The sequence below is a fragment of the Asterias amurensis genome, chromosome 17 (assembly GCF_032118995.1).
Source record: "Asterias amurensis chromosome 17, ASM3211899v1".
Classification (NCBI taxonomy): domain Eukaryota; kingdom Metazoa; phylum Echinodermata; class Asteroidea; order Forcipulatida; family Asteriidae; genus Asterias; species Asterias amurensis.
Genome location: NC_092664.1, coordinates 4,955,404 through 4,979,053, shown reverse-complemented (window position 1 = coordinate 4,979,053; position 23,650 = coordinate 4,955,404). Strand labels below are relative to the sequence as shown.

The window sequence follows — 23,650 nt, the reverse complement described above, 5'->3', positions numbered from 1 at the left end:
TAACACGAGCACTCAATTTAGTCGCTATTAAGTCGTTTAATCCCTGATTTTTCATTGCTTCGTTTTGGACTTGGAATTGGATCATGTGGATTGGACCATGGACAATGATGGATGACAGTCACACACACACAGTGTGGCCGCATGGCAGGAGAGGATCAACCATGCAAACCGGAAAATTGCTCACTACGTTTGCCGTCTTGGTTTGAGACTTCCCAGCTTCAGCAGGCGAAGTGACGGCCAGGTTTCTACCTCATGGAAAAAAAGGTTAGTTGAGGAATTACTTTTTATAGAATTTTATTCATTAAAACTTTACCAAGTCCAAACTTAAAAATTAAGCAAAAACTGTCAGAATAGTACATGTAGGTCCTAAAAGTTAAAAGTAGAAGTAGAAGTAGCCCCACTTGTCACTTGTGTGGCCAAGGCTAGCTGAATCCTTGAATTCTTAGGATTCAGCTAGCCTTTGGCCAATTGGCCACACAAGTGGGGCTAAAACTGTCCCTGCCCCCTGGCCTGTGTCACTGTCAGTGTCACTGTCCGCATCTGTCAAGTGTTATGTCTGTAGTGACAGTGTGGACTTTGCTGAGTTGTGAGTACCAGTGGAGATGAAGATTTTTTAATACCATACGAACCATACAAACCAAATAATGGACTCCCAAATAACTCCTTTGTGGCTTTTACTTTAGTGTGACTGTACTGACGGTCAATGCACACATTCAATGTGTGCATTGACTGACATCAATGCACACATTCCTTGTTTGATTTCTATGATGGCTTACACACTGCAAACGCTCACAGACACCACGTTGTTGGCAGGTAGTTGAACGGTGACGTCCGTGCATTTATTTAAGAAATATTGTTTACCAAAATTGTATGGCTTTTTTCTGCTTTGAAGTGGTGCATTTTAAGAGAATGTTCGTTGTCTTTTACTTGAGTTTACATGGCTTAGTCATGTTTTCATATTGACACAGATATTCCCAACAAATTGGTGAGGAAAAGTTCCCCTATTAAACGCATGGTGAAGTGAAGTTTGACTGGGATTCGTAAGATTGTAGAATCTGGCTATGTATGAGGTTTCTCACACATTAAAAGAGAACAAAGGAAATTTAGGCCCCGTTTGTCACCGCTCACCACGAGAGTCTCAAGTTCAGTTAAAACCTGTCTTTGCCATCAAGGCTACATCCCCATCACAATCACCGAGACTGTAGTATCGCCCCTTTCGGGTGCTAGTGGCTCGTTCATGGTTTACTTCAACCCTCTAGTGTACGATAATGCCTGGCTCATCAAAAATGTTGCCTTTTTTACAAGCGTAAAAAGCTTCAGATCACTGCAAAGATGAAGCCTGCCTAGTGAAAGCATCGGTGAGTGACGCACCTGCTTGTTGCAAGCGAGATGAATGTTACACATTTAATTCCTTATATCTTTCAAACATTTCTCACCTGTAATCATCAGGTTTATAGAAAAATTGTACTATATTTTACTATGATTATCAACCAAATACTTCTATTAAATTTCAACAGCTGATCCACTTCCCAAGTAGTTTCCAATAAAAACAGCATTGTTAGGTTAAATTGCATCGTCATCAGAATTTGTTTGGGGCGGACTTACAAATTCCATACAACCAACCCTGCCCTCAATTTTTGTTTTATATCATATTCACACTGTACTTGAAGACCACAAATTTGAAAGGGAAAAATACTGGAATCCCAGTTAAAACCAGAAGATTCTCATGCCTGGCCATTTCTATTAAACCGATCCTCAAATTACTAATCCATAAAATTTGCTGTTGATGGAAACACTTTTATTTAGGGCAGAAATTAAGGAGAAAGATCGTCCAAAACGCAATTTTACGACCTTCACTTCGCTTGGGGGCCAAGCTGCTACTTTAGCCCATGAAACGCCCAATTCTTACCCTAACGCGCCTATTACCCTTTTTTCATTTCAACGCCGACCCTCCCCCCCAAAAAAAAAATAAAATATATAAACAAATAAAATAAAGTTAAATAGAAAATAAATTTATAAAAGTCCAGGTTATGGGCCTGGCCTCGTGAAAGGACGCCATCGCGAGTGCATATTAAAGAAGCTCTTTTCATCAGACTTTTTTTATATAAAAAATTGTAGTTTTTACTAACAAAAAATTGTTACTTTGTTACCAAAAAGCTTTTTTCCTTATTGATTGACATGATTGAGAAATTTAATATGAGACCAATCATTTTTTCTTTCCAAAAATCAACTTCACATAATATAGACCTCATAAAACTACTTTTAATTTGGACTCTTCAAATTGCTGTTGCCTGGTAATAAAAACTTAGTTAAAAAGGTTCACTCTGTTACTCTTTCGGTAACAAAGTCATGGTAATAGAGAGTCACCTTGTTGAAAACTAAATACATAAATCTGCATGTTGCTGCAGTTACAGGGACTGTGTAGTCTATACGTATTTGTTAATGCCTGTATTGTTGGGGAAAATCTCTTGAACACTTAATATCCAATTTAAATATATACAAGAAAACTACATGTTAGCTGTGAACTTTTCATTTCAATGGGTGGTCATGTTTTTGAGATATCGCCAGGGATTATTTCCAGGCATGAAGTTTAAAAATAAAACATATTCTGTAAACCATTATACTGTCAGCTTCTCAGATTCAAAATTTTGGGCATAATTACTTTCGTTTTTTCTGTGACCACATAACTTCAAAGTGAAATGATTCTCAAAATGCTTTATAGAATCAAAAGCTGCTTTACTTCTAAGCAAAAGTTTTCATTGCCTATAACTTTAAAAAGTACCTTCCATTAAAGTTTTGATGAGTTTACTGGCGCTAGAGGGATAGTTAAGTCCCCAAATGTTAAAACCAAATCTTTAAGGATTGACATTTGATTAAACTATAAAATTATAAACTATTTCAAGTTATAAACCACAAGGGAGACTGAATAATATCTATTCATAAATACCCCAGACAGTTTCTCTACTCCTATTGGTGGAGTGCGCGTCACGTGGGGGTGTTTAAACGGTTGATAATGACCAGTGTTTATAACCGGCTGGTTCCGCGTGTCAGGCGCGCAAGATTATCACGCGGAACACAATTCATAGCTATTAGTAACAACGCGCAATATATTTCTAAGCATGCACGCATAATCAAATTTTCAACTGTCAAAGTGTCTGTAATAGTGGTTTTTTTACGTTTTTTAACAAAAGGGCATTTATGAATGAGAATAAAATAGTAGTGACTCGTTCTTAAAGGCAGTGGACACTATTGGTAATTACTCAAAATAAATATTTGCATAAAACCTTACTGGTTAACGAGTAATAGGGAGAGGTTGATAATATAAAACAGTGTGAGAAACGGCTCCCTCTGAAATGATGTAGTTTTCGAGGAAGGAGTAATTTTCCACGAATTTGATTTCGAGACCTCAAGTTTAGAATTTGAGGTCTCAAAATCAAGCATCTGAAAGCACACAACTTCGTGTGACAAGGGTGTTTTTTTATTTCATTATTATCTCGCAACTTCGACAACCGATTGAGCTCAAATTTTCACAGGTTTGTTATTTTATGCATATGTTGAGATACACTAAATGAGAAGACTGGTCTTTGACAATTACCAATAGTGTCCACTGCCTTTAAACGTCCGTTTAAAACCTTGCAGGATCGTAGCCGTGCGCTAAAGGCAATTCGACCCTGTGTTTTAAACGGCCGTGTAAGAACTGTATAACTTATGATACACCTTTTGTATCACCTAGTCACAATGATTAGGTTCGCCTGTTTTAGTCATGTTTTCATATGAGCACTGATGTGCTCTACACGACAAATTGGTCCTGCTACTAGTTCCAGTCACAAATAATAAAAATAATCAAACATTTACCATGGTTTTTTGTTCACCTTTTTCTTTTGTCTGAAGTGAAATGGTATTTAGTCTGGATGCAAACTAACTTCTAGGGGTGCGTTCAGACACGGTACTAAAGTTGGTTTAACTCATGGTTCAACTCGATCAAGTTCAACTCAGTGTGTCTGAACGGATCTAAAGTTAGTCCGAATTGAGTTCAATCCACAAAAGATAAACCGTCCAGGGAGGGGGTTTATCTTTAGACCGCTTCGGGTTTATCTGTTAACACTGTGTGTGGACAGAATAAAAAAGACCACATCCGGTTTAACTCACAACAGGCAACCCATTGACCTCCAGAATCACTAGTAAACACACGGTGACCAATGAACAGGACAATAAACAGGATGTTAGAGTAACCCGGTCGCGTTTTCTTTGACCTCTTAAAACCAAAGATAAACCGGATCGGGTTTAACTCAGTGCTGTCTGGACGCAAAGGGGTGTTATTTTTACGATCACCCCCTGCTGCTCGTAAAAGTTAAAACGGTTCGGGTCTAACTTAGTACGCTGACTGAACATACCCTTCATGTCACACAAATGTAAATCTCAGCTTGAATGTTGTTGTTGTTCAGAAAATGTCTTTACTCATGCCGATAGATTTGAACTGAATTGAGTGTAGCCACAACCAGATCACCAGCAGGTGTGAATGTGAGACCATTGAGAGCAGCACAATCCTTGATGATACATCCAATGTACTTGCCATCAGGACTGTAATGATGGATATCACCTGGTGATGATAATGGTCCTCTCCATACAGCAACATAGATGCTACCATCCTTGTCACAACACACACCAAGAGGGCACCCAGACTGATTGATATCTACTGAGAATACCATTTCACCATTGTAGGTAACTGATACTAACTTCTTGTCATTCCAGTTGGTGTAGATGAGTTGCTGTTTGTGGGTAGTCAAGTATCCACCAATCCCTGGAGCAGGCAGTGTTCTGATGACGTATCCATCTGGTGTGTGTAGAGAGATCTCTGCCTTGGTATGGTGACCCACTACTATCAGATTGTCGTCATCCACTGCAATACATGATGGTTCACTGCCTGGATTGAACTGATGGAGGAGCTGATAATTCCTGTTGAAGATCTTGACTGGTTCTGTATCTAGAACAATGAGCTCATCATTCTTATTCACAGCCATACTGGTGTATTTGGTAAAAACTTTGATTGATAGTTCTTGTGAGACAACAGATGATTGAGGGTTGCTCTCTGCTGGTATTGTAATCCAGCTGGTATTTTTCCAAATTGCCACAACAATATCACTATTAGAGTATGCAGCAACATCCCTTGCACGATCAATCTTCACCATTTGTTGTTTCATGTTCTTGTATTTATCAATTTTTCTTTTTAATGTCCATTTATCTTGTTTGAAGTGTTTTATGGATTGAAATGTTGGCTTTCTAGCCTGAGCAGAAGTTGCTGATTCTACTTGTTGTTCATCATTCAGCACCAGTCTCCCTAGCGAGTTCTGGCCTTCTTTAAAGTCCATATAAGTCAACCCATCTGGTACTTTTGTTGATTTCTTTTCTCTGTATTCTTTGAGGTCTTGTAAGAGTTGTTCTATGTGATGAACAATCCTGATCCGTTGATCCATGAGTTGATTTACCTCATCCTGCTTGTGCTCTGCTTTGTTCTTCTCTTTGCTGTTTGTAGTTCGTGCAGTTTCCATTGTCTTGACTCTGTCTTTATAAATCTGTTCTGCCTCTTGCATCAGTTTCTGCTTCTCCTCTCTGATCCTGGCAGCCACCTTGGCAATCTCCTCATCAGCCTTCTTGGAGATTTTCTCTTTGGTAGCAGCAAACATAGAGTCTAATGTCTTACGGGACATGTCTATTTTTTGAATGGCAATGTTGTAGGTTTTGATACTCTGTCTTACTTCTGCTAGAAGTTCTGTGGCATGTTGTTTACTTTTGTCTGAAGCTTCATTCAGTTCTATTACAGGGTGCATTCTATGTTCTTTAGCAATGCAAGTTGTACATATCAGTTTCTTGCATGTTTCACAATACATGATAAGATCCTTGCCAGTATGCTTGCTACACTTGGAAACAAACTCCTGACTGGGTACTTGTTTTCCTTGTTGCTGTTTCAGTTGGGTTTCCTTTGTTTCAATTGCTTCTATCAATGAAAGAACTATTAAGTTTGTTTTGAGAGCATCAATGCCATTTTCATTTAACAGAGTTTCTTGTCTACACACTGGACATGAAAGCCTTGTAGTAATTGGACTATTCTCTCTGAGTTGTTGAAGGCATTCAAGACAAAATGAATGAGAACACTCCAGTAGTTTGGGTTGGGTGAAGCGTCCACTGCAAATTGGACATTCAAGATGATCCTGACTTATCTTTGTTAGCACTGACTCAGCTGTTATATTTGATGCCATTTTGTTGGAAGTTGCTTTAATGATGATCTGTGAAGTAAAAGAAGAAATTGACTCATATTGATGAGATCCTTCTACATATCCCAGTACTTTCCTCATCAATGCAAGATGTGATTTCATGAACATATTACAATCCTGGGCATAAAGTTAAAGATTTTTAAATAGACTGATTTCATAACACGTTTTGATTTTTGTTCTACGTTCTATGATGACCAATCACATAGGTAATTTACACTGTCACCCTAAACTGCATGTCAATACAGTTACAGACATATCACAAGATCAAAGAATATAAGACTTGGTGCCTCTTTAGCAGGTTGCCATACTTGAGCAGGTATGTAAAGTTGGAGATGTGGGAGGGAAACCCCAGTCAGGGAAAACCCATATAATGAGGTAGGGACACAAAACACATTCCACATGCAAGGCTTTGGCCGATGATTTGAATCAGGGTCCACTAAGGTAAAAGAAAGGGAAAAAAACCGCTGAGCCAATTTGATTTCAAATCCAAAAGAAATCATAGTCCGCAAAATGATCCATAGAAATAATCTTGTCTTTGGTTAAATATAGAGAGTGCTACTTTGCGTCCTTCCATGAAGGGCGCACTCACCGTAGTACTGTAAATACCGCCCTCATCTGGTTGTTTCGAGCGATTGTTGAGTTTTTGTTTGATGTGATGGTCAACAGGGGGTGCTATTGATTATTTTTTTTTAGAAAAACATGGTTAAATGTATTCTGTTTTGGGGGCTTTTGAAAAAAAAAATTTGTGCACCAAAGGGTGTTAACGCTGTACTCAGCAAGATATAAATGTTTATTGTCTGTGCACATTCATACTATTTTTAAAGCCTTCTTTCCTAGTTGTTTGTATCTATTTTTCATTCACGCTGACAAATTTCAGACAATCCCGGCCATATCTTGTTTGCGTCCCCGCTTCTCAGCCCCATGACCCCTTTCAGCTCTCCTTGCACGGTCTACGTTGCTCCCATCAACATGCAGGGCAGGGGGACGAGGGGAGAATGTTTATTGTAATGTAGTAAGTGGGTGGTCCAGGCATTTTGGCCAGGATTGTAGCTTGGGGTTGTTGACTGGGGTTGTTTTTGGATGACCTACATGTACGCCCTGAAAAATAGTTCTCTTAACCAAGAGGTGTAATAATAATAATAATAGTGGAGTCTTACATAGCGCCGGTATCCGCCACCAAAAGGCGCTCATGGCGCTCGCTCAGGATACAAAATAAACAGTTCAAAAGAAAGGAAACAGAAAAAGTTTGTAGAGAGTCGCTGGTCATTGTTTAACTGCAAAGAGGTGGGTTTTGAGGACAGTTTTGAATGAAGATATTGTATTTGCAGTCCTGATGTGTTAGGGAAGACTATTCCACACCTTCCCCGCAGTAACCAAGAAAGAACGTGCTCCCCATGTGTTCTTTGCCATATGTTCTACGAGGAGACGTTGATCGGCTGATCTATTAGGTTACTGCGGAAAGGTGCATATGGAGTGATGAGATCTGAGATGTAGGATGGTGCCATGTTGTGCGATGATTTGAAGACCAGGAGACCGAGTTTGAAGACTATCCTTTGCTCAACTGGAAGCCAATGGAGTTGCTTTAGGATAGGGGTGATGTGTGAGCTCTTGGGTGACCGAGTTACCAGTCTAGCAGCCATATTTTGCAGACGTTGCATTCGAGAGAGCTGTGTTTTGTTTACACCATACATGAGGGAGTTGCACATGTCCAGCTTTGACATGACAAGGGAGTGAATGAGTACTTCCGCAGTCTGTGTGTTTATGTACTTGCGAATTAACCCAATGCTGCCCGATAGTTGCTCATTTCATTGGGATCCAATGTTGCTTTCTTGAGGGTGGGCTGAATTTGGGCTACTTTCAATGAGGGAGGTACTTGTCCTGATCTATGAGAGGTGTTGATTATTGTAGTCTTAGCAGGGAGAATGGCAATTTCACATTGTTTGAGAAGCTTAGCTGGGATGGGGTCCAAGTTACACGACTTGGGTGGTGACTTTGTGAGAGTGGCGTGAACATTTTTAACAGTCACGTCGTCAAATGCATTAAGTTTTGATGATGCATGCCCATCAGAGCCATGTGGCTCACATGTATGAACAGTCTCCTGACCATCACGGATTCGCTTGATCTTGTCAGTGAAGAAAGTGCAGAACTCATGGGCAAGGTTGTACTGGACTCGTGCAAAAGGGACGGGCGAGCTCTTGTTCTTGTGAAGAAGTTTGTCAGTTAGGCGGTAAATCTGCTTCTGGTCCTTGCGATGGTCAGCAAAAAGCTCATTGTAGTAATTGGATTTGGCTCGTTCGGTTAGATGAATTACCAATTTCTTTTGCTCGCAGTAGAGTTGGCGGTCAATTTCCAAGTGTGTGCGTCTCCACTTATTTTCGATCTGGCGACGTTTCTTCTTGGCAGCTCTGACTGCGTCAGTGCACCATGGAGAGTTGTGGTGAAGGGTTATAGACCTCTGCTTAACTGGAGCATGCTTATCAAGAGCACGTGATAGAATACCATTGTATTGTTCAACTTGGGCAGATGATTTGTGGTTTTTTCCTGCATTGACAATATCGTTTAAGGGTTCAATATCATCACAAAAATTAGCGAGTTGAATATTGCAGATATTGCGAGAAGGTATGGCTTTTTTGGTGTTGCTTGGTCGCTTAAGGTGAAGCCTGGCAGTGATAGCAAAATGACTTGAAGTTCCATCAATTATGTTCAGATCACTCCACATAGGTGTATGCAGGTCGGCAAGTCTTGTGATGAAAAGGTCCAAGGTATGCCCCTTCTTGTGCGTTGCAGTGTCAACATGCTGTTGAAGGCCACTGCCATACAGAAGCTCCTTGAAAGTGTTAGCATCTCTGTCATTAGCATTGTCAACGTGTACATTGAAGTCCCCTGCAATGATTAGTGGCATTGGGTTTATCACAGCACTTTCGACCAATAGTGAGAATTCCTCCAAAAATGCAGTGAAAGTACATCCAGTTGATTTTTGCTGAGGGCGGTAGAGAATAGTAAGAGACAATGATTGGTTTGAACTAATTAGTTCAGTTGACAGGAACTCAAACGATGTTGGTTCAATAGCGATGACAGGAAAACGCACTGTAAAACCACTCTTGTAGAGTAGAGCAACTCCTCCTCCACGTTTTGGTTTTGGGCGTGGCACTTGTTTGAGTTCGCAACCTGCAGGAGTAATATCTTTGATAACAACATTATCCCCATCTTTGAACCATGTTTCGCAAATAGCTACTAAATCCAACTTGTGGGTTAACACAAAGTCAACAAACTCGGTTCTTTTGTTGCGAAGAGATTGTGCATTCATAGCACAAAATCTGGCTTGACATTGATCAGAAACAGAGGTCCACACAGTTGATCTTTGACAGATTGTGTCATTATTGTATGATGACACAGAGGAATTTTTGTTGTGTCTCTTAGTTCTATGAGTTCTTTTGCCAGCACGGCGGCTTCGGGGATGCCAAATACCTAAGTCTTTCAGTGTTAGCACCACGTCAGGTGCAATTGAATAGTCACTTCCATGGTTCATATGTTTCATAGACTTCAACTCTGCCGGGAAATACTGAAATAGCCTAGGACACATTGTCTTGATGTCCAAGGAATTTTGAAGACATTAGGTGTACACTCCAGTAGGGTTGACTCCAGTGTCCAGTCCTTTGTCACAGTTGATCAAAGTTGCACAATGGGTGGTATTTGCACACTGGTTATGGTGGACACTGCGTAGATATAGCAAACTCACACCAAGACATATATACAAAATCATCATCTTGTTTTCATCATTTCAACAGCAAAACTTGGCAGTGAAAGTTGTCCCGTGGGTGGGCTGTGTGAACACAAACAGTATGTTCTAATGATGAGATAAATAACAGTTGCAAAGTAGGTGAACATTGTTAGATGTATCAGAGCAGAAAAAGTGGCAGCAGCTAGAACAGCGCCCGTGTGTTAAATGTGTAGAGACATAAGTTCAAAGTTGATGCTGAAACCTTTGGAAATGTACATGTGAAGAGGTGTTCATATTTGAAGGGAGATTAACAATGAGCCTTGTGACACCCCTTTGTCAAATTGAGCAGAGGCAACAAATTCGGAGTCAATGGATAAGTTTCCTTTTACTGTAAAAAGCTGTTAGACTGCCTATTTTTTAATGCTAGCATACATGTAGTTGTCTGGTGTAGCCTAGGGCCCAAATTTCTAAAAACCTGTAATCATACCATTTTGCTAAACGCAGAAAAATCCTGCTTTGCAGAAACTATTTACCAGCCAACAGTTTATTAAGCTTTGTTGCCACTGGTGCCCTACTGGTGTTTGCTGAGCAGCATTGGCTGAGCAGCATTGGCTGGACAGTATTTTTGATTACTTAGCATATCTTGTACTGATCCCAATTCATAGAGCATATACAAATGTAAGTACAAAATCTTGCTGAGCACTGAAAAACCCTGCTTAGCAGAAACCGGTTACTCATCAACATTCCGTCATTTTTATTATTATTAGTATTATTATTCATAGTAAAACCATATCACAGCGTTTATAATAGAAAAAGCAATATATTAAACATTATACAAAAAAAACAATAGAAAATCAATAAGGATTGATGGTTGTTCTTAGCAAAGCAAGTATGAAAGCGTTCTGATCGACACGTGTTCGTTATTACATGTAGCTCATGTGTAAATCTTCACCTTTAGAAAAGTTTAAAACAAATTTTGTTTGTCCATTGCAGCAATTGAACTTGCTTTGGATGAACCAGTGGAAATGGGGGAGCCAGCAGCTTCACACTTCATGATAATAGAGTCTGCATGTTGGTTGTTCACAAGATAGATGGCACTGCGATCTCTTGGAGCTCCATTTCATGAAAGGGTAAGTGGTCCTTTTGGGATTTATCTTAATCAATCTATGACTGACTAAGTGGGAGAGGATCAAGAGGCTGTTGATGAGTAAATGACAAATTAAAAAACAATGGGCAAGTAATGGTATAAGAAAACAGCTGCTGAACGTAACAACAAGTTGAGATGCAACTATCAAAAGGATGGTCCATGTGGAAAGGCTATGTAAAGGGGAGTATAGAGAGGGGGAGGGGGTTGCATATGGTATCATAAATGTCCATTGTCCAGTTATGAATGTGTGGTGAAGAGGGGACTGGGCTTTGACAGCAAGTCTAGAATGCCTCAAAGTGCACGACAAAATACAACTACAAACAATTCACTTGATGTGTGAACTGGGACAGCTTGACCGTTTTAAAACATTTTTTTTAAAAACTGTTTTTGTCCAACAAACAGCTGTCCATACTCTTTACCGGTGCCCCTACACTCTTTTACTGATGACCCCACACTACAGAAGCTAGGCTTGTAACGAAGCTGTTAAAATACATACTAGCATAACAAGTTACTTGATAATGAGCAATGGAGAGCTGTTGATGGTCTAACACATTGTGAGAATTAAAGACTCCCTCTGAAGTCACGTAGGATTTGAAAAAAGAGGTAATTGCGCAGTAAAGTATTTGAATCTGTCAGAAAGACTTCAACCCTGAAGCCTCAAGATTTACTTTAAAACTTACACTGTTGAAAGATAATAATCCAATATAACTTGCTCAGGTAAACTAGGATTTTAAAAACTTCACAGTCCTTTTTATAGCATACATGTAGGATGGTTGACGCATTTCCTTAACTATATCCTAGTTAAGGAGTAAAAACAAATACAGAGTAGGTGTTTTTTCCTTCTAGGTTGGTGGAGGCAATTCCTTAATTATCCTAGGAGTATAAAATACATGTGAACATCTGTTTTTCTTCCTATGACGGTTGAGGCATTTCCTAAACCATCCTTTAATTAAAAAACACATAGCAACTGTATCTTTCCTCCTATGATGGTTGAGGCATTTCCTTAACCATCATAGGAATAAAAAATACATGTACAATGTTTTTTCTTGCTAGGATGGTTAAGGAAATGCCTCAACCATCCTAGGAGAAAAAATACAGTTGCTACGTGTTTTTTAATCCTAGGATGGTTCAGGAAATGCCTCAACCATCATAGGAAGAAAAAAGACATGTGAACTGTGTTTTTTTTCTAGGATGGTTTATGCATTTCCTCATCCATTCTACGCATAACAGAGATATATGTTAACTGTGTTTTTCCTCTTAGGATAAACAGGGCATTTCCTTAACTATCCATTTCATGCTCCTTCGCTGCGCTCATACGCATGAAAAACAGTTCTTTGGAAAGATGTTTCTGTTAGCGGACAAGGGACGTAGAGAAGAAGAAGAAGTGTCAATAAAATAATAAAATAAAAAAAACAAAAAAAACCAGACAAAAATAGAAGGTGTTCCAGGCTGTTGGCCCGAACACCTAAAAAGCTGTCTCTTCTAGCTTTTCGGTTATCTCCCTGGAAATTCCGGACATTAATTAAAGTCATTCACAGTTTAAGGTGGTGTACATATCATTAACTATTCACATTGTAAGTCACTTTTATTTGCTTCTTATGTGTTTCTTCAATTTGCTGTTCTGAGTAATCCCAGTAAATACAATTGTTTATAACAATTATTCATACACCAGGCCTATAAGTTTTGGGAAGATTAAACCCTGCCTAGTAAACCTCTCAGGTTTCAAAATTACATACATTATTTAAAGTCACCTGGAAGTGGTATTTTGTCAAAATAAGCTTAGTTTTTGTCACTAAAATATGTGTTTTGATGAGTAGAATATGAACAAACAATTAACTTAGGTTAAAAAAAAAAAAATCCATGTTATTTACAAATTTGAAAAAAAGCCTGACCCGAGAGGGCGCTGTTCGTGACATGACACAAAGTCTCCTTTTGGTTTGTTACGTCTTTCAGGTACATCTTTCAATAAAAATTTTTCTCTTCATGTCAACATGTGTAGTTTATTCCGGATTCTCGAAGCACGACGACTCGTAGTGTTTGCTGCTTTTATTTGCTTCTGAACTTTGTTGTCAGTGTTTACATTTGGTTAGTTTGACCCTCGTTCGTTCCTCCTTGGACTTGATCTTGGCTCGCAGTTAAACAACTTAGTAAACTTGGTAAGTTAAGATCAGTCATTACAATCATGCGCAAAAAAACACTGTTCTCTACTTCTCAGTTGCTCTCAAGATGTGTTAACTATCGATCATTACGTGATTATTCTCAATACTTGTTTCAAACAATTGTCTTGGACTTTTTCTTGATGTGACTCATGTGTTGTGTATGTTGTGCCATGATGTTTATACGCACGTGATGCACGTGCACAAGGAATTCGTGCACAACTCTCTGAACTGACTGTTTTAGTTCTTGCATGGAGTTGATGTGCTTATTAAACAATGAATACTCCGTCGTAATAATGTTTGAAGATAACAACAGAACTTCGAGAAGAGGAATATTGATGTTATCAATATAAACCACAAGGGAAACTGACTGGGTAAATTTTGAAATGATTTATGGGGTTAAACAAAGAATTGACTACAGTGGGATTCGAACCAACGACCTCCGGATTAACGTGGCGGCGCTCTACCAACTGAGCTATCTAGCCCTATGTTGGCTGTGTCCCTATTTTGTCAATATCTTTGTTTGGGGGTGCCAGTCAGAAGCCATACAACCGTATAGCTGTGTAGCCAGGGATCACACCCAAATTACGATACAACCTTGGAAGCGACAGCTAGTCAATTCTTTGTTCAACCCCAAGAATATTAATGTTGACGCATACTGCGTTACTGCATCAGTTGGTTTACATCATACATACTGGAAGGTTTTAATACCTCTGCAATAAGTGAACCACTTTTTCCCACAATTCATTGTGTGTGAATTTCCACCACCTCTCTGGTGCCTCATTGCTTCAACAACTCATGGAAACTTGCAATCGCCCCAGAATGGGACATGCAAATTAATAAATAAAATACGCTTTCCCCAAAAAAACTTTTAACTCCAAACTCTAACCCTAGCCCTAGACCCAGCCCTTACCTTAAACCCATGCAGCCGTGGCACTGGTTTAAACAAAACTTTACTGGGGTCTATGCACAGTATTATACATGTATTTAGTAAGCTATATTTGGATATTATAACTGCAAAAGATAATCAATTTGTCTATGTTTTTCAATAAAGACTTCCTTAGTTTTGCTGGGAAAATACTGAGGCTGTTGTGATGGTAGTCCACCTTCCTCATTCTAGAATAGATCTTAACTACTAGGTCAATGAGCTCACCCAGTGACAAGGAGCAAGTTTGAATCATATTGAAATACTGAGACTGTTGAGATGGTAGTCCACCTTCCTCATTCTAGAGTAGATCTTAACTGCTAGGCAGTGACAAGGAGCAAGTTTGAATCATATTGAAACACTGAGACTGTTGAGATGGTAGTCCACCTTCCTCATTCTAGAGTAGATCTTAACTGCTAGGCAGTGACAAGGAGCAAGTTTGAATCATATTGAAACACTGAGGCAGTTGGGATGGTAGTCAACCTTCCTCATTCTAGAGTAGATCTTAACTGCTAGGCCCATGAGCTCACCCAGTGACAAAGAGCAAGTTTAAATCATATTGAAATACTGAGGCAGTTGAGATGGTTGTCCACCTTCCTCTTTCTAGAGTAGATCTTAGCTGCTAGGCAAATGAGCTCACCCAGTGACAAGGAGCAAGTTTAAATCATATTGAAATACTGAGGCTGTTGAGATGGTTGTGCACCTTCCTTATTCTCGAGTAGATCTTAACCACTACATGTAGACTAATGAGCTCACCCCGTGACAAGGAGCTATTAAACAAACCTGTGATTTGAATTATAATATTTATTTCAATGTTTACTCTCTCTCTCTGTTAGTTATAACTTGGAATTATAGCATACGAATTAGGAATTACTTAAAATATAGAAAAGCAAAATAGGTAAAACAGTTAATGACTGATTCTTGTTACTTTAACCACAGATTATGACTGTGCCATGAACGTATACAAACTAAATAAGAGAACATGAAATGCAGTATACATGTAGTCCGAAGAGGTATTAAGGGCACTGTACATGTTTGGTAATTACTCAAAATTAAGCATAAAACCCTACTTGGTAACAAGCAACGCAGAGCTGTTGATAGTATAAAATATTGTGATAAACAACTACCTCTGAAGTAATGTAGTTTTTGAGAAAGAGGTAATTTTTTAGTTAAATTTATTCTGGTCAGAAGAAGCCTTTTATTCCTTTCTGAAAGCACACTATTTTGTACAGCAAGGGTATTTTTCTTTCATCATTTTCTTGCAACTCCATGACCAATTGAATACAAATTTTCCAGGCTCGTTATTTTATGCATAGTTGGGATACACCAAGTGAGAATACTGGTCTTTGACAATTAGCAAACGTGTTCAGTGCCTTTAAAGAGTAGCAACAGAGATTCTCTAGCTTTAGGCAAAAAATCTTGATCCGCAAATCATTGATAAACAAACAAACAAACAAACAAACAAACAAACAAACAAACAAACAAACAAACAAACAAACAAACGAAACAAACTTCCAAAACATGCAGTTTGGTTAAGGCTGCTGTGACTAACAACAGTAAGAGTCACATGCATGGGATGACTCTCTCCAGGGTTGCACTCAACACCAAACATTTTATTAATTTTGGTTTTTACCCATACACCGATGTGTGTTAGCACTGTATAGTCAGTACTTTCCCGAGTCCTGTGAAAAAATATTACAGGCATGTTACTCGGGTGGGATTTGAACCCACGACCCTTGCAATTCTAGAGCAGTGTCTTACCAACTAGACTACCGAGGTTGCCCGGTAGCTAGAGGCAGTTCGAATCCTATGTTTTGACATCTCTTATACCAAACATTTTACCTGTTACAAAGTTGACATCAAATTAAAGCTGCAAAGCTATATGGCCCGGACATGTGTTCCAAAGTTAAATTCTTACAAACTTAATTACCATATAATCTATGGTTACTGGAGATAAAATGGTAATAACAACTAAGTCAATTAGTTCACTCTGTTTCTCTTTTGATAACAAAGTCACTGTAACAGAGAGACATCTCGTTGAAAAACTACACAATTCTGCGTTTTTCTTCAGTTACAGTGAATGTATAGTCTACAATTATTTGTATTACTGCATGTATTGGATGAAAATTGAATCTCTTGAACATTCCATTTGATCTAATTTAACTATAGATATATATATAAGAAAACTACATGTAATCTTCGAACATTTCATTTCAATGAGTGTTCATGTTGATGAGATATCGCCCTAAAATTCAGAATGACTATGTCCAGGCAGGATGAATAATCCATATTCAGACCACACAAATTCAAACTGTTGAGCTAAATTAGTGAGATATTTTCCATGACAACATAACTTCAAAGTGAAATAATTCTCAAAATGCTGTATAGAATCAAAATCTGCTTTGTTACTTCTTACTGAAAGTTTATAAAAACCAATAATTTTATAATTGATTACTAAAGTATGCCATTCATTAAAGTTTTTATGAGTATTACTGCGAGAGGGGTTGTTAAAGGTGGTGGACACTATTGGTTATTATTCAAAATAATGTTTAGCATAAAATCTCACTTGAAAACGAGTAATGAGGAGCTGTTTATAGTATAATGCATTGTGAGAAACAGCTCCCTCTGAAGTAGCGTAGTTTTTGAGAAAGAAAGAATTTTCCATGAATTTGATTTTGAGAACTCAGAATTAGATTTTGAGTTCTCGAAATGAAGCATCTGAAAGCACACAACTTCGAGTGACAAGGGTGTTTTTTTCTTTCATTATTATCTTGTTCCCAGGTTTGTTATTTTATGCACATGTTGAGGTACACCAAATGAGAAGACTGGTCTTTGACAATTACCGACAGTGTACAGTGTCTTTAAGTCACATAAATGTCACAACAAAACCTCAAAGGATTCAAATTTGATTTAACTTTTATACTTACTTCTATACTTACACGTATAAACTACATTAACTTATAAACAATGGGAACTGACTAATATTTATAAACGATACAATTTTTGTGGGACATAGAGAGGTGAGATGATCAGACTGTTGTAGTTTATTTGCTTTTGTCAGGGTCCCATTTAAATGGTGCTACTTTTTGTTTCCTTTCATGAAGAGCGCACTTAGCCCACACCCCCCCCCCCACCCTCCCCTAAATAAAATGAAAACAGAAAAACATCCTCTGGAACAATTCATAGGCCCTAAATAATTCTACACTGTCAAAGAAATGAACATTGACCGTTGTTCACATTCATAGTCAGCCCCCCCCCCCCCAAACAAGAATATCCTTGCTGTTCTGAATAATGTTTTAGCGCCATACTCAGCAACAAATAAGGGAATAAAAGACTAGGCGACCAGTTCCTGAAGAAGGCCGTTTAAAACAGGCAGGGTCGTGCCCTATAAGGTTTTAAACGATCGTCTATGACAAAGTCACTACTTTTTTACTCCCATTCTTAAAAATGGCCTTTAGTAAAAAAGTGGACAATTTTAGAAATAATTATAGACAAGTTTTTAATTTTTTTTTTCGCATAATTTTTTTTACAAATGAGATCAGGCGCTGGTACTAATAGCTATGAAGTGCTTTCCGCGTTAGTTTATTGGCAGACATGAGCTTGTGCACCCATAACGCAAAGCCAGCTGGGCCTAATATTATAGCACTGCTTATAAGTAGCCGATTTTGTGCTTACTGTGCGATTACCATTTCATGGCGTTGCTAACCATAAGCACACGGAAAGGCATGCTATGAAATTGGGCCATGGTCTTAATTAAACAGCTCTAGCTAATGTATGTCTTTATCAGTCGTTTAGACACCCCACGTGACGCGCTCTCCACCAATAGAAATAGCAAACTATCTTGGGTATTATTATGAATGAAGATTTACTGTTGATACTATTTTTAAAGCCTTCTTTTCTATTTTTTTGTTCATTTTTATTCAAGACAATCCGGTCCATATCTCGTTGGGCCCCCGCACCATGGCCCAGCATGGAGGTAGAAATAACATGGGCCCACTTGCCCCCTTTCAATGTTTGCTCTCCTGGCTCTCCTTGAACTCCCATCAACATTGAGTGAGGGGATGGGAACAGAATGTTTATTGTCATGGTGGAAGTTGACAGAGAATGTTTATTGGTATGTAGTGAATGGGTGGCCCAAGCATTTTGGTCGGGATTTTGTAGCTTTGGGTTGTTGTCTGGGGTTATTTTTGGATGACCTACATGTACGCCCTCAAAAAAGTTCTCTTGAGATTTACACAGTTGAAGAAGTTTTTATCTTTAAAGGGAGATTCGGGCTAACCCTAAGTCAAATTGATTTCAAGGACAAACATTTCGGAGTCAATGGATTATAAGTTTCTATTTTTCTGTAAAAAGCTGCTAGACTGAATATTTTGGAATGCTTAGCATAGTTGTCAGGTGTAGCCTAGAGCCCAATTATTAAAACCTGTAAATATACAATTTTGTTAAACGCAGAAAAATCCTGCTTAGCAGCAGTTTACCAGCCAACAGTTCATTAAGCTTTGTTGCCACTGGTGCCCTACCGGTGTCAATTTTTTCTCAGCAAAAAAGTTTCCTGAGCATTGGCTGGACAGTATTTTTGATTGCTTAGCATATTTTGTACTGTATCCCAAATCATAAAGCCTATTAACACAATATCTTGCTGAGCACTGAAAAACCATGCTTAGCAGAAACCGGTTACCCATCAACATTCCATCATAAGTTTATACTGTTGCAACACGTGCCCCACTAATATGTTGCTCTGCCAAGAAATTTGCTGAGCAGCATTTTTTGCTTAACAGTTTTTGGATATTGTATGAGGCTAAGGTTGGAATTGTCTCTGTCTTTAAACAACGCAGAAAAGTCCAGGGCATAAAGGTCCTATACAAGTGCAAACAGTACATTTGATAAAGACAAACTATTTTCATAATTATACCTGATGGAGGAATTTGAAGCGATGGTTAAATATTCCTTATGTTCAGAATTCCAAGACTGATGGGTTCAGAATTGTTAATTTGATCCTCGGTTGAGATCATATTTGAAAATAAAATGGAAACTGATGGGATCCGATATTGTCATATGAAAAAATAAAAAATTAAAATGTTTCAAATCTATACTATTAAAAGCGTAACCCGCGCCATCTTGGATTGGAAATTAGAAGGTCCAGTGGCATGGCATCCTTGTGGAAATCAACATGATTAAGTGTGTGGAATTCATTACGTTTGTGTGGTTTCAGACGTCGGGTTGCAAGTCTATAAAACCCTGACCCAAACTCCCACTTACAAGTCATCTGATTGGAGAAAGTTTGGGCAGTGACCGTGTGTCAACCACTGGTCGATGTTGTTACCAGACTTCCTAGAAATCTTTCTGACAGGCGGCTCATTGGACAGTGTTTCGCAGATGGTTCTCCGGATTGGTTCACTCATTGCCCCTTGCCCGCCCACCCGCCATTCGATCCGCCCTTTTTGCATGGTCGGGTTACTTTCATGTTGTACTAAGCATGGTTCTCCGGATTGGTGCATTCATTGACGCACAGGGTCGAAGAGGCTGGGTGCCAGGACAAAACCGAAACAAATCTCACAAATTTGCATTGAATGAATGAATGAAGTAACTCACAGATTGATGTTTCGCAGGCGACCATGTGTCAACCACTGGTCGATGTTGTTATCAGACTTCCTAGAAATCCTTCTGACAGGTGACTCATTTAAGTAGGTGACTCATTTGTTGAAAAGATTAAATGGAGAATATTGATAAAAAAACATTCACTTCCAAACGGCATGAGAATTATCATGATGGACAAGGATGGGATCAAACGGAAGCTTTATAATTTTGAAACATTGGGTAGGGCCGGTTATAGGTTGGAAGGTGTCTAAGGGAACTTTACAATTAATAACATTTTGGGGTTGGGGGGGGGGGGCTTACACAAAGAGCCTAACCTCTCCTTACATTCTGGTCAGTGTATTGTGAGTGGTGTGTTGTCTGGTTTTGAGACAGGCCACCTGTTGCTTGGTGAAGGAGGTGGCCGTGGGACCACTTTAAGTTGAAATTGGGTGGCGACCTCGGACTTACAAAAATCTCCATACAGAAATTGCACTATTGATGCAAAACGTATCTTGCTGTTTAAAACTATGGACACTATCTTTTGCCAGTAAACTCAAATGAGTACATGAATACTGTTTTAGAATACGGTCTGTTCATGGAGGTATAGTGTTGCAGTTTCAGACTTTACCCCATCACGGAAGTTTATGAAACTTATACATGTATGTCAAAGGCTGTTTTGAAGCTGTAAAAAAGAACTTTGCATTTGGTCAAAGTTGTTAAGCAAAACGACAATAAGTTTCCTTTTGAATAAGTCCATTCACAACATTGGTTAGAGCAGTGTGTCGGTCAGGTCTCAGAATGTACATTTTGCCTAATCCATTTTGTAGCCTAATTTAGCAATCGGCTTGTCGGGTTGGTTACTGGAGATAATATTAACAAAAGAGACCTCATGCGGCTGAATGGGGTACATTTTTAGGAGTTTGTCTACTGACCCAAACTGGACGTAACAAACCCTAAAAATAACTTGACATGCTTTCTGAAAGTGAAATTGGTAAGAGAAAATTAAGGAGTGAGGACGAATTTATCGTTTTTATTTAGTTTGTACGATATAGGGTTCCAGAGATATGGATGTATGGAGGTTTGTTCCTAGAGCAGCGTGAACATGAACGCGGTCAGAAATTGTGTCGTTTGTCGTTAAAATTTCGCGAGATGCAATAAGCCCAAAGTGACAATAAACAAAACACTTTTTTGACGTTCAAGTTAAGTGCTCCCGTAACGTGCAGCCTATTGACCAGAAAGTTTACAAGACCAATTCAGATGAGAATAAACTAAAAAGAGGCCTACACTCTTACCGCCCCCCCCTGAAAAAAAAACCAAAAACAAAATAAATTAGATTTGTGGCACACAGCATGTTCCGAAAACTCGCTTTACTTATAGTGCTGTAGCAACGCTATGTATCGTGGGACGTGAAAATGTCATTTTTTGACGAGGTTTTTTAAAAAGGAAATGCAAGCATTATGAATGTATATTGAGTGTGTGGGGAAAGTTTTGGTAGTGTAGTACAAAATTTACACGGTTTTGCATGTATCAGTACAACAATGGCATGTTTTATTTTTATCCCCACTTTCAAAAAATGTGACTCCCCCACAAAAGGGGCAGGAATAAAGACAGTTATTAACTTTTAAATAACTATTTTACTGTTATTATGTATTTTAGTCTAAAAGAATGAGCAGAGAAAAGCAAATTTAGTCAAAATTAACATATTACATTTTTTTACCCCCACTTTCTTAAAAATACGACTCCGCCCACTAAAGGGGCAGAATTCAAGACAGTTATTAATTTTTTAATAATTATTGAACTATTATCATGTATTTTAGTCTAAAAAAAATGAGCAGAGAAAAGCAAATTTAGTCAAAATTAACATTATTACATTTTTGTACCCCCTTCTTTCTTAAAAATATGACTCCGCCCACAAAATGGGCAGAATTCAAGACAGTTATTAATTTCCAAATAATTATTGAACTGTTATCATGTATTTTAGTCTAAAAAATGAGCAGAATTGTTTTTCAAATAGTCAAAACTGACATATTAAATTTGTTACCCCCCACTTTCTTAAAACTTAGCCCCACCCCTAAAATGGGTGAGATCCAAGATGGGTCCAAGTCTTAAAATGATCTCCAGGGTGTATATGACAATTGTAGGAAGTTTCATGCTTTTACCACAAAGTGCACAATTTGTCCACATAATGGGCCTTAGCAGCTGGACTACTAGTTATTGCTGGCTAACGGTCAGTTTCACCTATCAACGCTGATTTGAAAAACGTGTAGTGTTAAGGAGGCCCAAAATATTAGACCCCTATAAGGCTCACGGGGGAGCCTTATAGTTTCTAGAAGTATGCATAAGGTACGTCGTCTAACCCAAAACGAGGTGGGCGCAGCCACTGCAAGTTGTGGCGGATGTGCGAAATAGCTTCATTTTGGGTTAGAATTATGACGCCATGCATAAATATTGAGAGAGACGTATAACACCCTCACCCACATTACACTTCGAAATACTTGTGTAAAGGATTTCCATCATCTAGCGGGGTGCCGCGCGAAGCGCGGCATCCCGCTAGTTTTCATTAAAGGCACAGTAAACATTTTTTTTTTTGTTTTTTTTTAAAATGGTTAAACCATTTAATTGTTTTAATCCTATAAAAATTATGTACATACATGACAATAATTATGTACATAGATGACAACACATACATCATAACTACACTCAAGTATACACGTTGACTCTGGACTTATTGTGTATGATAATATATTGTATTAATACACAATAGTTTGTACATTTTCATACGCAATAATTTCTATGTACGATCCCCTTCGGACTTTATCATGTACTTGAAAATGACATTGTGCAGCTCTCCAAACTAATACTCCCAAACATAAAATCCATCAAAGCTGTGTTTTGGTTGCCATATCAATAATACATCAAACATGTATCTGTATTCATTTAAAGCCATACACTATCTCATGGTTTTATGTCCTTTTTGTTCATGTACAGGTACATGGAAATGCTGCACAATATCGGCTGTACAAGTCATGCTGTGGTGTGTGAAGGTTTTGCTGTACATGTACAATGTGTACAATTTATCATCTAAGATGCGGTACACTCGTTATATGTCTTGTTTTAAAACGCAACAGGCCATTGTTTTTAATTTGGTTGTTCATACCCACTTAATTATTGCTGTAACGAATTATATCCCAAAGCATTTTAAAATGTGACCCTTATTTTAACAAAACAACATATTTATAACTTACTGGTTTTTAATGAAAGAACATGGCTTGAAACATCAACTGGCATGAAACATAAAATCTTGTAGTTGAAGAGTAAATTCCAACATTGATCCGCTAGTTGGCACAACACACTGAGTGGATGCTTTCTGTGTGTTCAACGATGCCACACCAAGCCCTATGTATTACTTTATTAACATAAATTATGTGAGAATTCCAATTCTATATTTAGCCTTTGTGTTGTACACTGTGTATGTGATGTATTGTCATTTACTGTACAGATATTCATACTGCATTTCATGTACACACTGACTTGACATTCCTTAACCTCTGACCGCTTCATATTAAAGTGGGACTGTGTATGTTTGTATTGTGAAAGAGATTGGCTGTTGCCAGCTTGGCATTAACATGTAGGCCTATCCTGTTCTACGAGCTTGCTAACATTAAAGCTTGCCAAGTTCATTTCATTTAATTTCATTTAATTTATTTTATTTTTACCACACACAAAGAAAAGTGATTTAATTTACATTATATTATTATAATGATTTAAGTTTTCTTTATATAGAAAGATCTTCCAGATGTGTGCAAAACTGATAACCCTAATTTGTATCCCCATATTTGGGGGAATATTAAC

At 38.3% G+C, this 23,650-nt stretch overlaps 2 protein-coding genes across 2 annotated transcripts; both read right to left on the bottom strand.

Moving 5' to 3' along the window:
* Window positions 1-2,062: 2,062 nt before the first annotated feature.
* LOC139949847 (uncharacterized) lies at window positions 2,063-23,259 on the bottom strand. The gene is made up of 2 exons (XM_071948395.1): window positions 23,044-23,259; window positions 2,063-6,284 (listed from the first exon to the last, which is right to left on the bottom strand). The coding sequence occupies exon 2, from the start codon at window positions 6,255-6,257 to the stop codon at window positions 4,455-4,457; it is 1,803 nt and encodes a 600-aa protein (XP_071804496.1). The 5' UTR covers window positions 6,258-6,284; window positions 23,044-23,259; the 3' UTR covers window positions 2,063-4,454.
* LOC139950084 (uncharacterized) lies at window positions 8,047-9,579 on the bottom strand. The gene has a single exon (XM_071948715.1). The coding sequence runs from the start codon at window positions 9,577-9,579 to the stop codon at window positions 8,047-8,049; it is 1,533 nt and encodes a 510-aa protein (XP_071804816.1).
* Window positions 23,260-23,650: the final 391 nt, after the last annotated feature.

Excerpts from the sequence above, each read along its gene's own strand:
- LOC139949847 (XM_071948395.1), bottom strand. The coding sequence starts at position 6,257 with ATGGCATCAAATATAACAGCTGAGTCAGTGCTAACAAAGATAAGTCAG.
- LOC139950084 (XM_071948715.1), bottom strand. The coding sequence starts at position 9,579 with ATGAATGCACAATCTCTTCGCAACAAAAGAACCGAGTTTGTTGACTTT.